The following is a 15,531-nucleotide window of genomic DNA, read 5'->3' on the forward strand; positions in this document are numbered from 1 at the left end:
CCACCGACTCTGCTGCTGTGTGCCACACCTCCATTTTGTGGTGAGAAGCTGCAGCAGCAGAGCATACACTGGCAGGAAGTGTTCAAGTGCGTGTACATGCGCGGATGCTTTGAGGACCACTTAAACTTTGCACGCTAGTTGCTTTTTCTTTTTTTAGCAGCTCGAACTTAGTTTTACAATTTATCTATACATAGAAAACAAACACGAACACACACACATTTAATATTTATTTTAAAAAATCTTTTTAATGTCATTTGAACTAGATGGGATGACTGTGCAGGTGTACCTAATGAAGTGTCCATTGAGTGTATGAGACGAAACAGAAACTAGGGGAATCTGGCACACAATGTGAAAGAATATCCTACTTCAAGGGTATTGCCGTTTTCTCTACAACAACAGCTATCTCTCACTTTTCATTATGAAGTGAACTTTCTCATATTCAGAAAGCCACACTATCATCATGTTTTCTGACTTCCACCACCTACGTTTACGAAGCAGGTGCCGGCGCATTCGTGTGATACTTTCTCTGAAATCCTTTCAAGCAGCCTTACCACATTGCAGGTTTAAATGTGCCTCCTGATTAAATGAAGTATACTGATAGGTTTATCTGTGACATGTGCTTTATTTCCACTCAAGTGTCAACCTCTGCTCTGAATAACAATGGAAAGATCTAGGGAAAAGGTCAAGGGAAACTATCTGCAGGGCATATCAGAGTGGCAAGAGAAATATAAGTCTGCAGCACTTTAGTGTAAAAGCACTCACTGACAAATAAGGTCTCAAGGTACAACATTGTTCAGCAATGCATTTTCCATATATTCATTCTCAAAGTGGAGGTGAGGTCATCTGTTCCTTGTGCTAGTCCTGTTGTGTTATTTTTCACCCTGAAGCTCTGACAAGGTATATTTAGTTACTTGTGTGATTGTGTGACTGCAGACTATTTGCCAGCCACTCACATTCACACTTGTGGACCATTATTGATCAACCTGCAGGTATGTGGCAGGTGAGAAAAAGAAACATGCAAACTCCAAAGTGCTGAAATTTGAACCTCCCAATTGTGAGCTAACCACCATATTAATTTCTTGTTTGACTAATTGTGTCCCAAATATGTATGGGGCTCCTCTTCCTCCTTGGGGAGCCTTCCTATAAGGGTGACATCTTAAAGGAAAAATGGATGACACGTGAGATGGGACAAAAAGTGAAAAATTGGTCAAAATATAGAGTAGATGTTCCATTTTCAACAGCTTCCACGTATAGCAATACACACATTCACACCAATGTAGAGGCCTCAATTAACCTGTTGTGCAAGTTTTGGGAATGGGCGAAAACAGAAAAACTCCACACAGAAAGGTCTGAGCACATTCTGACTGATGCAGACATGCTAACCACATGACTCACTTGATTTTTTTTTTTTTTGCTTGCTTTTATTATGATGTGACTCAATCATTTTGAACATCAAACTATCTCATTTGCCTTGATGTTGTGGAAACGAGCTTGTTCACTTGCTGGTTGAGAAGAAGCACCACTTGCGGCTTAGCCCAACTGTGGCAGGGATTTTACTTTCTGGACCTGGCCATATTCAAATGTTTCTCTTATCAATTCTGTGCCAATGTTTCTAATTATCTACTGTTTTTTTTTTAACATTCAGGTATTGTCATAGCCCACATTGTATTCATTGTAAATATTCAAAAGAGGTAGGTGGCAGAGGTACTAGCAGAGGTTTCTTTTAATATTAAGTTGCAATGACAAGTATACATTTTACAGATACAGTAAATTACATTACAATATTATCTATATTGTATTATATAGTCAGGCAAGTCATTTGAATGTTGTAAGGTAATAGGGCAAGTGTGCTAATTTTTGCACATTATAATGTAAAACAGTATCTCTGTGATGAGATCATCGAGATATTTAGGGTTATGAGGAAACAATGTCAAAGTGCCAGTGTTAGACCACACGACTAAAATGCCCATGTGTTCATAAAAGTCTTAAAAGCGTGCCCCTCATTCATAAATCATGTTACTTTTGTACTCTTTAAAAAAAGAAATTCATAGATGTGTGGTTTCTTAAGAACACACATTTAAGTGAAACAAATTTATATTATTCTACAATTTTGAAAGATTTTAGTTAAGAATTAATTTTGAATTTTTTCCACACAAACCTATGATAACACTTAAGAAACACAAAAAATAAGACCCTTTTCATTGTGTAATCGAATTAGGTTTGAACAAGCCATTGCTAATCAAAATGATTGTACAGAAAAGTGCCAAACAAAACTAATCATTATCATGTTTGAACAGGGATCATTTTATTTCATTAGATTGTGTCGATGTACCTAATAAAATGTTGATAGTCTTGCTCATCCACATGACACACTGCTAAGCACAAAGTAAATAGCTTCCTTTTATTGACACTTTGGCGCTCCCAAAAAGTAAATAGGACTCATTGTTTGGTGAAAGTCAAGTCAAACTTAATACTCATCAGGAGGAAGGGATGAGGCTTTAACACAGTGAGAAACGTCTGGAGTTGATATTCATCTTGGTGAGGCCCAGATGTTTCAGTGGGGTGGACAAAGCAAAAGTGGCCTTCATGGGGATGTCACACAACAGATCGGACTCCTCACCGCACTCCTCCAGCTCGTATGTCGCATTGTCCAGCATTTCTTTGTGGCGCTCGCACACCTGCTCCACTTTCAGCTTATTGATCTCCCCACGAAGACGGATCAGCTGACGGGCCAGATGGTTGTCCTGGTCTTGCATCTCCCTCTTAAGGATGGTGAGGTGATGTGAGAAAGAATTTTAGGCAGACAGAAAATGGGCTTTTGTGAATGACATTGATTAAGCCTTTAAATTAAAAAAGAGATGGGTAAGGTAATGGATGGTTTTCTTGTGACATCTTCCACCACCATGTTGAAGGTCAACTCATTGTTTTGTTGTAGTGATTATTGAGTGTTTGAATAGAGACTCTTTTCGATCTTAACCCTCAACGTGGCAGAAATATACAGATCATGTGATCTGCAGTAACAAGGACAGGAAATGGGTTTGATGACATTCCTGTTTACTGTTGCACAATTTATTTTACATACTCACCAACCAGGTACAAATGCAAATTACTGAGTCAAAAATAACAGACAATAATGCTTACATTGACTAACAATGTTTGAGACTTATAGCATTTTTCAAGTAATTCTTATATTGTGATACTAATTTGCATTGGTGTAGGTAAACATCTTGAGAGCTGCTTCAAGTTATGAATCTCTTTTACGACAAATTATGACTCAGGGATTACATTAAAAATAAATGAATAATAATAATAATGATAATGATAAAATAATAAAGAATATTATATATTATATAATAGTAATATGTATATTGAGTAATATTTATGAATTAAGGGTTAGGTGAATTACAAATTACAATATATGGTAAAATTCATACTGCACAAGCGTTTATTGATCAAATTTAAAGACAAAATATGAAAATATCTAAAAAAAACGGATGGCTATGTGATGATGATGATTAAAGAAATAAAAACAATCTAAAAGAAAAGATGTATTTTCTTTATTAAAAGAAGAAACTATTTTATTTTTACTCTTTCCATTTTCTTTATTAAAAGAACTATTTTATTTTTACTCTTTCCATTTTCTTTATTAAAAGAACTATTTTATTTTTATGCTTTCCAATAACCTAGCTGACCCACCTGTCCATTTTGATGCAGCCCTTGGACTCTTGTAATGAATCTAAAATTGGGCAGGTGTACCTAATGTTGTGAATGGATGCAGGTTATACAAAAGTAAAAAAAAAAAATCTTCTGTGTCGCTTACCAACTCTTTTCTGAGAAAGTCCAAAGCGTCATCAATAGTGTCAAAGCCACAAATGTTTTGTACGACCACGTCTGAACTGCTGTGCGTTGAATTGGCTCGGTCAGGGTCCTGATTCTTGTCTCTCCAAGGTCCGCTCTGCAGCCTCTCCTGCCACTCCAGATAGGACGGTCTGCGAGTCTCTAACTTGAGCTTTTCGGTGAGCGCCTTCAAGCTATCCAGACTTTCCGTGTCTGCCTCGTCTGCAGAGTGTTTGGAATCCATGCGAACAGCTATAGGGGGATATTACTGGAATCGTTTCTGGACACTTGGCTCTAGACGCGCAACAGGTCTGCACTTCCTTTTAAGAGCAAGAGCGGAGAGGCAGTGACCGCCCATGGCGCCTGCCCGATAGCAAAGGCAAAACATTATTAGTTTAGAATGCAACGGTAAACCGCTGATAGATTTGATTGGCCGTCTCAAATGAAACGCTGTGGAGAAAACAAGTGCCACTTGGAAGTCCCTCGTCATTCTTAATGTGACGTAACTCAAACTCTTCGCAACCAATTTCCATAATGAGCAGGAAAATATTATTTTTTTTTTTTACATACGTAGACAAATTTGCTAGTATCCCTCTGAGAAAGAAAGAAAGAAAGAAAGAAAGAAAGAAAGAAAGAAAGAAAGAAAGAAAGAAAGAAAGAAAGAAAGAAAGAAAGAAAGAAAGAAAGAAAGAAAGAAAGAAAGAAAGAAAGAAAGAAAGAAAGAAAGAAAATCTAAATGGCCAGGTTGAGTCTTTAACATGTCTCAACAGGTATTTTGGCATCTCGTTGATTCACTCAGAAGAAAAGTACACAACTTCACAACTTGAAGTTTCAGCTCCTATCACAAATATGTTGTGTTTATGTCGTGACTTCTCTGAATAGTTTGATATCTTTTTTAGCCATTCATATTTTTATATTTTTAGTAGCACGGATTTGGCCTGTTGTGTTTTGCACGTGTAATGAAAAAGCCACAATCGACAATATTGTCCCAGTAGAATTATGACTTGTGCATTTCAGAATTTTCCATTCAGTGATGATACCATATTTGTTGACAGTGCCATTTTCATTAGCTTGTTTTTAAAGACAATTCTGTTGGACCACAAAAATAAATAAAATCAGATTTTTATTAGAAAATGTCCATACAATTTTAAGAATTGTTTTGTTAAGTCATTTTAAAGGTCATTGTTCGTTTTTCTTTCATTAGCAAGGGGATATAAGTACGTTCAAGTGTACGTTCCTTTACTCTTTCAATTAAATGTTGCACTTTGTCGACATCTAGCGGGTTTTTTACGTATTGCAAGTGGATTTTGAGCGTCAAACCTGCGTGCGCATGTGTGTGCACGCGCGTTTAAACATTTCCTTAAACGTTTCCTTTTAGTGACAGTTTAAAAATAAGAACTGAGGCATTGTTGAATGACAATACTGTGCATAACAACTAGCCACATATCCATTTAGCTTTTTTAAGAACTGTTTTTTTGTGTGTGTTTTTTATCTGCAAATTATTTACACAGCTGTAAGATTAAGGAAGAAAGAAACTGAGACAAAGTGGAAATGCACTCATAATTTTTGCATCCTCAATCGTGCAACAGCTTGCAACAATGTTAGGAATATGCATGCATGTTCGGGCCTATGCTCAAAGAGGAGATGGGAGAACCACTTCTATTTATGTTCTTATCGTGAAAAGGGGAGGAGAAGAAGGAGGAGGAACAAGAGGAGGAGCTGTAGTAGTGCACTGTAGTTTTCTTTCATTTTAGTGCAGGCAGGGAAGTGATTTCAAGTTGAGCTACTTTATATGCCCTCAAAGTTTGCTGGTATTTGATTTGAGTTGAATGGAGTTTTCTGAGCACATTAAGACCGCCAATGTAGAAGATGTTGTGCTCCAGCAGCCTCTGCACCCTCCCAGCAAGGGCACCTTGTGCATCACCGGCCACCACTTGCTCTTCTCGGACAGGGAGGAGAAAAGCTGCCGGCAGTTTCTGTTGCTCCTCAGAAACATTGATGCTGTTGAGAAAAGGTGAGAGAAGCATCGTCATATTCTAATAACCTTTTTCCTTCTTAACATTAAGATGCTCAAACAGCATGATATATCTTGCTCTGATTAATTCATACTCTAATTTACACATAGGTTGTCCAATATCTAACACCTTAATTCCTCAAATGCAGTGTGGAAAACCTTTTGAACTACTTCGGCCTCTTTCCTAATGCCGGCAGCAGCAACAGGTTGGAGGCTCACTTGTGTTGCAATGTGTCAGCAGTTTGTTGCACCTCTACAGCCCACAGGAAATATGCTACATTACTAAAGCTCTTCCTCGCTGTCGCGTGTGTGGCTTGCTATTACTAACAGCTACTACTTGTCTGCTGCAGCTATAAAACTTTTTTTTACAGCAAGCGGAAGCCCCATGTAACAAAGTTGTGCAAGTCTAATTTTCTGCACAGCTAGAATCTAAAGGGGGAAGCAGTCACAGAGGCTATTTTGCTCTGTGTTTGTATGTAGAACTACAGAATCCTCCGGGACCATCATCATCAAGTGTAAAGATCTGCGTGTGCTCCAGCTTGACATCCCAGGCATGGAGCAATGTCTTAACATTGCGCAATCTATTGAGGTACATGAAATCATTGGTATTAGGTAACCAAAAGCTGGAAGTTTCTTTTACACATTCACAGCATTAACTGTTGTTTTCTTCAGACCCTGTCCAGTTTGAATTGTGTGGCAGAGATGTATCCTTTCTTTTACCGACCCTCCAATGCCAGCCTCCAGGACCATTGGGGCCTCTCTACCCCTGAAAGGCATTACACTGAAATGGAGGAACTTGTAAGATTGTAAATACAGCAGAGTATGTCTCTTGGTACCATTTTCCAAACAATGAGCCAACAATCACATGACAGGAAAATGCCAGGGAAACAGAAGGTAGTGGGGGTCAAGAATTAGGACATCCCCTATTCCAAAGTTTACAACTTTATCTTGCAGCAGCAATATAACGTTTGTGACAGTGATTCGCCTCGGCACCAACGTTTAAGTTAGCTATGCGGAGAATTTCCTCTTTACTGCTAAAGAATACCATTTCTCCTGAGGCGCTTGTCTGAAGAACAATAAAAAGACTTGCATCTCACTCAAAAGTCAGTCGGGATAAGTTCCAATTTACCTGTGACTGACACTAATGAAGATAAGGAGTTTAGAAAATAGAGGGATAAACAATAGAGAAACGCCTTGATGTGTGAGGGGCTTCCCTCAGAACTCTTTTGTGAATGCTGAGAAATGTTCCAGATGGATGGATGGATGGATGGATGGATGGATGGATGGATGGATGGATGGATGGATGGATGGATGGATGGATGGATGGATGGATGGATGGATGGATGGATGGATGGATGGATGGATGGATGGATGGATGGATGGATGGATGGATGGATGGATGGATGGATGGATGGATGGATGGATGGATGGATGGATGGATGGATGGATGGACGGACGGGTGGATGGACGGACGGACAGATGGATGGTTTAGTTGGATGGACGGACAGATAGATGGATGGATGGTTTTCAGTCATTTATTTGCCTTGTCATGCTTTGACAGCGCCTTCTTTGTTTGCAGCATGAAAGGTGGAGACTGAGCACTGTGAACCAAGACTACTCAGTATGCCCCTCTTATCCTCCAGCTGTCATTGTCCCCAAGGCGATCAATGATGATGCACTGAAAAAGGTTGCCAAATTCAGACAGGGCGGACGCTTCCCTGTCCTCTGCTACTACCATAGGAAGAATGGCATGGTGAGGCCATGGTCCCTCCAACTTTTATTCATAGTAGCCTTGTTGTTTTGAAAAGCAAACAAAGCCCATTTTCAGGTAATTTTGCGCAGCGGTCAGCCGCTGACGGGAGCCAACCGGAAGCGTTGCATGGAAGATGAGCTCCTCTTGCAGACTGTGATGGGGGACTCAGACAAAAGTTATATTATCGACACACGATCAGCACAGCAAGCACAGCAGGCAAGGATGATGGGTGGCGGGTTTGAGTCCAAATCATTCTACAGCAACTGGAAGAGACTACATAGACACATGGAAAGGTGTGTGGACATAACACTATGTGCTCCCAAATTGACACAGTTAAAAAAAGAGAGTTTTGCGCCATTGTGAGCGTGAACACAGTCAAGTTGAGTCGCTTCCAATCAAAGCGGCAAAGTATAGTTTTTGACATAGTGGAAGCAGAATTTGATTTGATGCTCTACAAACATACTATCGTGTAAAGTTGGCTAGGAAGATCACAAATCTGTGAAGTGGGCACTTTGAGATCACCTTACATCCAGATCATAGGTGACCAACAGACCATGGGTGACCCGCAGTTTAGTTGAGATTTCTCTAAATACAGGGCCGACTATCTCAATGTAAATCTTTTTGTTTTTTTTAGTTATGGACACTAAAAACTGTCCACAACATCCAGAATATCAGCACATGGGTCGACATTGTACAACACTAATTCTACTGTATCAGTTCTTAAAAGCGTTGATACTCAGAGTAAAAAGTTTGAAAATTCCGATACAGCAGTAGATAATAATTATATCTATACAGGGGTAAAACCCTCCAGGAGAGTCTAATCAAGGTGGTGGACGCCTATGGTGACAAGTCCCCAAATATGGATCGCTGGCTCAGTAAGCTAGAAAATTCCAAGTGGATGTCTCATGTCCAAACTGCTTTGTCAACTGCTGGCCTGCTGGCAGAATGTGTGGAGAGGTAAGAATAATACACCCCCGTCATAAAGCTTCCCATTTTAATTACTTTTATTGTTATTATCATTTGCATGGTTTCTCTTTGATTTATCCAGAGATGGTCACTCAGTTCTTGTTCACGGCTCTGAAGGGACAGATGCCACGTTACTTATTAGCACTCTGGCGCAACTCATTATGGACCCAAGTTGTCGTTCACTGGAAGGCTTTCTGAGACTTTTAGAGAGGGAGTTTGTACAGGTATGTGAAATCAAAATTCTCTTTTTAAATGGTCGTAAAGCCATTGAATTTTACTGTGGAGTTGATCAGACCTAATGTGTTCTAAAATTCTATTTTTTCTTTTTGAATTTGTCTATCCTACAGGCTGGACACCCATTCCAGCAGCGATGTTCCCACTCTGCCTTCTCACACGCTCGTCTCCAGCAGGAATGTCCAATGTTCTTGTTGCTGCTGGACTGTGTGTGGCAGTTATGGTGCCAGTTCCCACTTGCGCTCGGCTTCTCGGAGGCACTGCTCCTCAGGTTGGCTACCGAAGCCTATGCCTCGGACTATGGCACCTTCCTCTGTAACAGCGAGATGGAACGGTCAGTCAGGCTTCAGTATTTTTCACTAATATGCAAAACCTGACATTGGCCTTCCTTCCTAGCTGTGCTCTCCAAGTGAAGGACAAGACTCATTGTTTGTTTCGGGCCCTGCTGAAGCCACAGGAAAGCGAGCAGTACACCAACCCACTATATGAGCCCAATGAACTGGCCATCTGGCCCTCAGTCCACCCACAATCTTTACAGCTATGGAGGGGTGAGCTTTGTTAACATGTGGATTCAAGATTGATTCGTTTTTGTGATGAAACGGAGAGGTAGCATTCAGATCATCTGTTGATAGTAAAATGCAAAATATTTTTCCATTTAACTTTGACATTAAAAATGTTGTGCCCAGCAACTGGCGGAGCTAGGATTTTTTTGTTTGGGTGCCAAGTATGTGTCTCACAAACCCCTGAAATTCTTGAAAAAAAAAACTCATAAAAATTCAATGTGTTCTCTACGGGAGATGTTGAAATCTGGGGAAAAATACTGTAAAGATTGGGAAATATTTTAGAGCCTCTACGGCTCCCCTTCTTGCTCCGCCAGTGAATCCACCTCAGAATATCGATAAAAATTTAATTCTACGGTGCTTTCTAATTTTCTGTGTCAAGTTTTCAGGGTGTGTCTTTTTACAGGCTATTTTCTGAGATGGACCCAACAGACTCGTCACCTGGAATTGGTCCAGGAGGAAATAAGGAACATGGTTATTGAGTGGGAGAAGTTGCCACTCAGCTGATGATCATTTGTCAATGAAGAATTGATTAGGAAAAGCATGATTTAATTGTCTTCCAGTAGGAATTTTATATTGATACTCTTTTCCACTGACTGAATTGTATTTTCTAATTGGTTTAAAATATATTAAGTGATTTTTGTATACAATGAAACCAAAGCTTAAGATTTAGTTCATGAGAGTTCATAAGTGCTGTTACTTCACTATCCAAATTTGAGGAAAGTTTGCGCCAATGTCATAATTTCTATCCACACTGAGATGCGGCTAAAAAGTTTTATATTATTTTCTAGCTCTAAAATGTACAGGTATGTTTTTAAGCTGCTAAGGGCAAGTGTCAGGGGTACAGAATTTGTACATTTTAGAGTTTCACCTCGGTAAGGTACATTGTATTGTACAACGTTTAAATGTGTAAAGCACAGGTGTCAAACTCAAGGCCCGGGGGCCAAATACGGCCCACCACATCATTTTATGTGGCCCGCGAAGACAAATTGTGCATCAAATTCGTGTCATTACTAGAATTGCAAATTGTCTTCACTTTTAATATCTTTTTTTTAAATATTTTACCAGTTTTTACTCGTCTGATTTGAAAACAAGTTGTTTGTCGGTTTGTTTTGTAGCTTTTACTGTATATAATGAGGTGCTCATACATTTATTTGTGTTGACAGTCATAATGGCCCTCCGAAAGAAGCTACGAGTACAATGCAGCCCGTGAAAAAAATGAGATTGACACCCCTGGTGTAAAGCCAAATGGGTTTTGTAAAGAATAGTTTAAGAACGAATTGTGGACCTTGGATTCGATGTTATAATATCTTAGTCATTTTAAAATAACAATGAAAACCACTGTGCACTCAAAAAGCACAAAACGTGCCAGTGCTTAACCTTGTAAAATCAAAATGAGCAATTTGTAAATGGCATGAGGCACACAAATTTACTCTTGTACTACATGTTTACTATTCTTACCAATTATATAGTTTCCTACTTTTGCAAACAACTCCCATGCTGTTGAATACACAGTACGTTATCAGTCAAAGGCTGAATCGTGGACATACCCACTAGTCTTGTTAAGCTCAGCTAAATGCCCTTCACAATGCAAATCCCTTTGCACAGCATGTCAGCATTATGCATAGGCGGGGGGCATAATTGCACGAGACTGTAACATGTAGACAAGAACCACAAAGCCTCCATGAGTTTCTACAACTGACATGGAAAATTGAGTGAACTCGTCCAATGGACTAATCTTGCATCGCTTGCATTGAGAATCATCATCTTCATCTGGAATTTTTTTTTTTTAAGGCAAATGTTTTAGGTCGGTTGGTGTGATGATTCAAATGTATCAAACTTGAAAAGAGTATTCTTTTCAAACAAGGCCTACACGTTCCAGACTCTGCAGCATGCTAGGGGTTGAATTTGACCAAATTTTGTCAAGACTACTACTGGACAATCTGGTGTAATGGCCAGGCTGGATCTGTTGTGTCGTGGTGGTCTGAGGATGCAGACTTTGTCCCATTGTAGCTTCCGCTGCATACATGGACACATGAGCAGGTGGAACAGCAAAGAAACTTCCAATCCACCAACTGATCAGGAAAACCCACGAGTCCTCATCACCGGTAAGGTTGTTAGAAACTGTGGGAATTAATGCTTGTGCATTTTATTTTAAGTCGTGATAATTGATTAAATATTGTTATAATGGTTAAAATAATTATACACGCATGCATGTGCTGTTGTGCTGTGTTTACTGTGTTCCTGCTGTAGGATACTATTTTCACTCACATAAGCAGTGTAGCTGTGTGTAGAATAAATAATAATAATAATATAATAATAATAATAATAATAATAATAATAAACATGCTCTCATGTTTTGTCTCGGGATTCAATTTGGGAACCCACATTAAAAAAAAAAGGATTTCTATAATGGAAATAGTAAGCTTGCCTTTGTATGCAGGTGGACTTGGACAGTTAGGTGTGGGGCTTGCCCAAATGCTCAGGTGAGACATTTCAGAAATTCATTCACCATGAAAAAAAATACGTAGGAAAAATTGATGAAACGGTGCTTTAATTGTTGATCAGGAAAGAATATGGAACAGAGAATGTAATTCTCTCAGACATAAAGAAGCCCCTGCCTCATGTTTTTAATAGTGGTAAGTTCTGCATTACTCAATTTATTTGGATCCTAATTAGTTAACATCCAATCATAATATGAAGCAATCACTAAACTCCATTCTTTCTCCATCAGGACCATTTGTATATGCTGATGTGTTGGACTACAAACATCTGAGAGAAGTCATTGTGAATAACCGCATCAACTGGCTTATCCACTACAGTGCTCTGTTGAGTGCTGTTGGGGAAGCTAATGTGGCTTTAGCTCGCAAAATCAACATCACAGGTTTGTTTAAACACACACCATTACACATGATACATTTATTATGCTAATTATTATTATACAGGTACTACAATCTGTTTCTAATTAAGGTCTACATAATGTGCTGGATTTGGCTTTGGAGAACAGCCTGCGCATTTTTATGCCTAGCACCATTGGAGCATTTGGTCCTTCCTCTCCTCGTGATCCAGTGCCTGACCTCTGTGTCCAAAGACCACAAACCATCTATGGCGTGTCCAAAGTTCACGGTGAACTCATGGGAGAGGTAGATCAGTTTTGAACACCGTACATAATATTTGCTCAAAAAGTGGTCTCCATTTTAAATTTTCTACGATACCTTTATTCACAAATCTATCAAAATCAACTCGGCACCTTTACTATGACTGATTGTCATATGTCGCAATCAACCAAAGCCTACGGCAGGGGTCACCAACACGGTGCCCGCGGGCACCAGGTAGCCCGTGAGGACCGCATGAGTCGCCCGCAGGACTGTTCTAAAATTAGCTCAAATAGCGGCACTTGTCAGTGAGCTGCATCTATTTATTTTACAGTCAAACCTCGGTTTCTGAACGTCCCGGTTCTCGAACAAGTCGGAATTTGAATAAAAAATTCGAGATTTTTTGCTTCGGTTGTTGAACAAAATTCATAGGTCGAACCTCACTAGATGAGAACCCGGGAAAATCCGACTGCGCGGCCCGGATGCCGACTGAATCTGTGGTTATGGTATTTTCGTTACTTTGAGGATTGTATTAACCCCTAATCATGCCTCCAAAGAAAGCAAGTGGGAGCAGTAAAGCCACCCTAAAACACAAAGACGCTCTTAAAGCAATGCGACACTGAGCGCCCGGCGCGCTGCGGTTGCGCGATCGGACCAAATAAAGCTCCCCGCGCACTGAGGTCCACTTAAATTTTGGAAAGTACATCAGGACTTTAAGAATATTTTCTAAATTTCAGCGACGGCTCTGTCACAATAATGCGACCAGCGCTACGGTTGCGCGTTCGGCGGTGCGCTGCAGTTGTGCGATCGGGCAAAAATGCGCAAATGAAAAAAATGTTTAAAAAAAAAAGGGGGGGTTCTTTTAGTCTTGGAACGGACTAAATTTTTTTCTATTATTTGTAAAGGGAAAAATAGATTCGGAATTCGACCGATTTGCTTCTCGAACCGCCTTCTGGAACGGATTGTGGTCGAAAACCGAGATTTGACTGTATTTTTGCTGTTCTTGTTAAAATCACACTTACATGAGAACTGAAAATGACAATGATAACACAAAGTGAAAGCTAAATTGAGCAAATTGGCTATTTCAGAAGTGTGTGTCAAACTGGTAGCCCTTTGCCTTAATCAGTACCCAGGAAGTAGCTCTCGGTTTAAGAAAGGTTGGTGACCCCTGGCCTACAGTAACCAGGCTGGTGTTAAAGTTTTTTTTTTGCTAAATTTGTGACCAAATTATAGTTATTATAATGTGTATAATATTTATGTCAATTAAGTATCATTATTTTTTGTTGGACAGCAAATGGTAAAAAATAATTATTTTGTGGATTTGCACTTTTTTTGTTTTGTGGACCTCCTGAGATATTTGTGCCCCCCATGGCCCCCAAAGGAAAAGATCCTAGCTCCGCCAATGCCACAACCCACAGAACGGAGGCATGGTTGCTAACCACTGAACATAATATTATCATAAAATTAATTTAGCCAAATATTCCAACAATGCCTTTCCCCGTAATACTTTTTGAAGTTGTCATAAATGCCTCCACCACTGCAGTATATTGAAAAGAGCATATAGAAAAGACAAGACTCATACAGAGTAACACCTCTATACATTTCTTTTAGTATCTTCATCATAAATATGGCCTGGACTTCCGCTGCTTACGTTACCCGGGAGTGATATCATTCAACACACTTCCTGGGGGAGGCACAACAGGTAATACCATTGGAAAATGTCTAACATACACAGTACAATCCAGTCTTGACGGATATTTTAGACTCAGTATTTTCCATCTTTATTCACAGACTACGCAGTTCAAATCTTCCATGATGCCCTCAGAAAGGGTCACCATGAGTGCTACCTGCGCCCCGACACCCGTCTTCCTATGATGCACATCTCTGACTGCCACCGTGCCACTGTTGAGTTTATGCAGACCCCTGAGTGTCAGCTCTCCCTCCGTACCTATAACATTGCTGCCATAAGCTTCACTCCAGAGGAGGTGGCCCAGGAAATACGCAAGCATGTCCCTCAACTGAAGGTCACGTACAATCCAGATGCTGTCCGTCAGACAATTGGTATGACTACGATCTATTTTACAGTAGAAGCACATCCTATATGAAAGACTGAAAACTGACAATATATTCTCATCATGGCTACGTCTTTGCAGCAGACAGCTGGCCGATGCGGGTTGATGACTCGAACGCCCGGAGGGATTGGGGCTGGGTGCCAGCGTTCGGACTAGAGGACCTGGTTCCGGACATGCTGCACTCCATTCAGAACAGTTCAGAACAGACGTTCCACAGTTAGCTAGAACACTAAGACTTTTTTTTTCTTCCAGGAAATGACATATGTCCAGTTATTTACGATGTACTCTTGTTCTGTTTTGTTTTACAAACTCTAATTCCAATGAAATAAAAACCAAATGCAATGATTTTCTATTTCCTTTCAACCTGCATTCTATTAAATATACCACAAAGACAAGATATTTAATATGTTAAAACTGCTAAATGTATTGATATTTTACAAATATTCACTCATTTCAAATTTATTATCTTCAACATGTTCCAAATAAGGTGCAAACAGAAAGCTATCACAGCATTCAGCAGATTAATGCGGATTTTTATTTTTTTTAACCTGATTTTGGGCAGTAGGTAATGGTGACATCTGGTGGCGAATAACCAAAAGGATACTTATAATTATTATTATTATTTTAAAATTAATTTTAAAAAGTTGAACCAAGAAAATCAATCAAAATGTGTGGTTCGATATGTTTGGACCAAGGGAGCCAAAAAAATTCGGACTTTATTTTGCACGACATATACAGTATTGTTTAGCAGCATTAACCATCCAAATTACAACATCAATACAACAAAGACAATGCAGACATTTTTAAGATTTTTTTTTTCTCAGCAGCGACTAAAGTGTGATTATTCCGAATTGACGCTGCTGAGCTGTCGAGCTAATTTTTTTGTTAACAGTCGGCAATGTGCTCAAGTCAACCAATTAGACCAAAACTGGGCAAATTACGGCCCGCGGGCCACATCCGGCCCTTTGTGCGTGCCTGTCATGAGGCCAATCGTAATTTA

The 15,531-nt window shown here is 39.7% G+C and overlaps 3 protein-coding genes across 5 annotated transcripts; 2 read left to right on the forward strand and 1 right to left on the reverse strand.

Annotated features, from left to right (window-relative positions):
• Window positions 1–1,705: 1,705 nt before the first annotated feature.
• fam167b (family with sequence similarity 167 member B) lies at window positions 1,706–4,296 on the reverse strand. The gene is made up of 2 exons (XM_088356328.1): window positions 3,821–4,296; window positions 1,706–2,762 (listed from the first exon to the last, which is right to left on the reverse strand). Exons 1-2 carry the CDS (start codon window positions 4,079–4,081, stop codon window positions 2,499–2,501), a joined length of 525 nt encoding a protein of 174 aa, XP_088212454.1. The 5' UTR covers window positions 4,082–4,296; the 3' UTR covers window positions 1,706–2,498.
• Window positions 4,297–5,493: 1,197 nt separating this feature from the next.
• LOC148385530 (myotubularin-related protein 9) lies at window positions 5,494–10,036 on the forward strand. 2 transcript variants are annotated; one of them, XM_088401245.1, is made up of 11 exons: window positions 5,494–5,851; window positions 6,001–6,057; window positions 6,332–6,440; window positions 6,524–6,649; window positions 7,431–7,604; window positions 7,680–7,897; window positions 8,400–8,561; window positions 8,653–8,794; window positions 8,918–9,138; window positions 9,201–9,352; window positions 9,771–10,036. In XM_088401245.1, the coding sequence occupies exons 1-11, from the start codon at window positions 5,667–5,669 to the stop codon at window positions 9,869–9,871; spliced, it is 1,647 nt and encodes a 548-aa protein (XP_088257371.1). In that variant the 5' UTR covers window positions 5,494–5,666; the 3' UTR covers window positions 9,872–10,036. The 2 variants fall into 2 exon arrangements, with proteins under 2 accessions (XP_088257371.1, XP_088257372.1); XM_088401246.1 differs by lacking the exon at window positions 6,001–6,057 and having other exon boundaries at window positions 5,501–5,851.
• A 149-nt stretch (window positions 10,037–10,185) lies between these two features.
• Window positions 10,186–14,873, forward strand: tdh2 (L-threonine dehydrogenase 2). 2 transcript variants are annotated; one of them, XM_088401247.1, is made up of 8 exons: window positions 10,186–11,472; window positions 11,808–11,850; window positions 11,933–12,003; window positions 12,099–12,248; window positions 12,335–12,507; window positions 14,071–14,161; window positions 14,251–14,520; window positions 14,613–14,873. In XM_088401247.1, the coding sequence occupies exons 1-8, from the start codon at window positions 11,316–11,318 to the stop codon at window positions 14,750–14,752; spliced, it is 1,095 nt and encodes a 364-aa protein (XP_088257373.1). In that variant the 5' UTR covers window positions 10,186–11,315; the 3' UTR covers window positions 14,753–14,873. The 2 variants fall into 2 exon arrangements, with proteins under 2 accessions (XP_088257373.1, XP_088257374.1); XM_088401248.1 differs by having other exon boundaries at window positions 14,616–14,873.
• The last annotated feature ends 658 nt before the right edge of the window (window positions 14,874–15,531 follow it).

The sequence above is a fragment of the Syngnathus floridae genome, chromosome 16 (genome assembly GCF_059516105.1).
Source record: "Syngnathus floridae isolate MCC-2025c chromosome 16, RoL_Sflo_1.0, whole genome shotgun sequence".
Taxonomy (NCBI): domain Eukaryota; kingdom Metazoa; phylum Chordata; class Actinopteri; order Syngnathiformes; family Syngnathidae; genus Syngnathus; species Syngnathus floridae.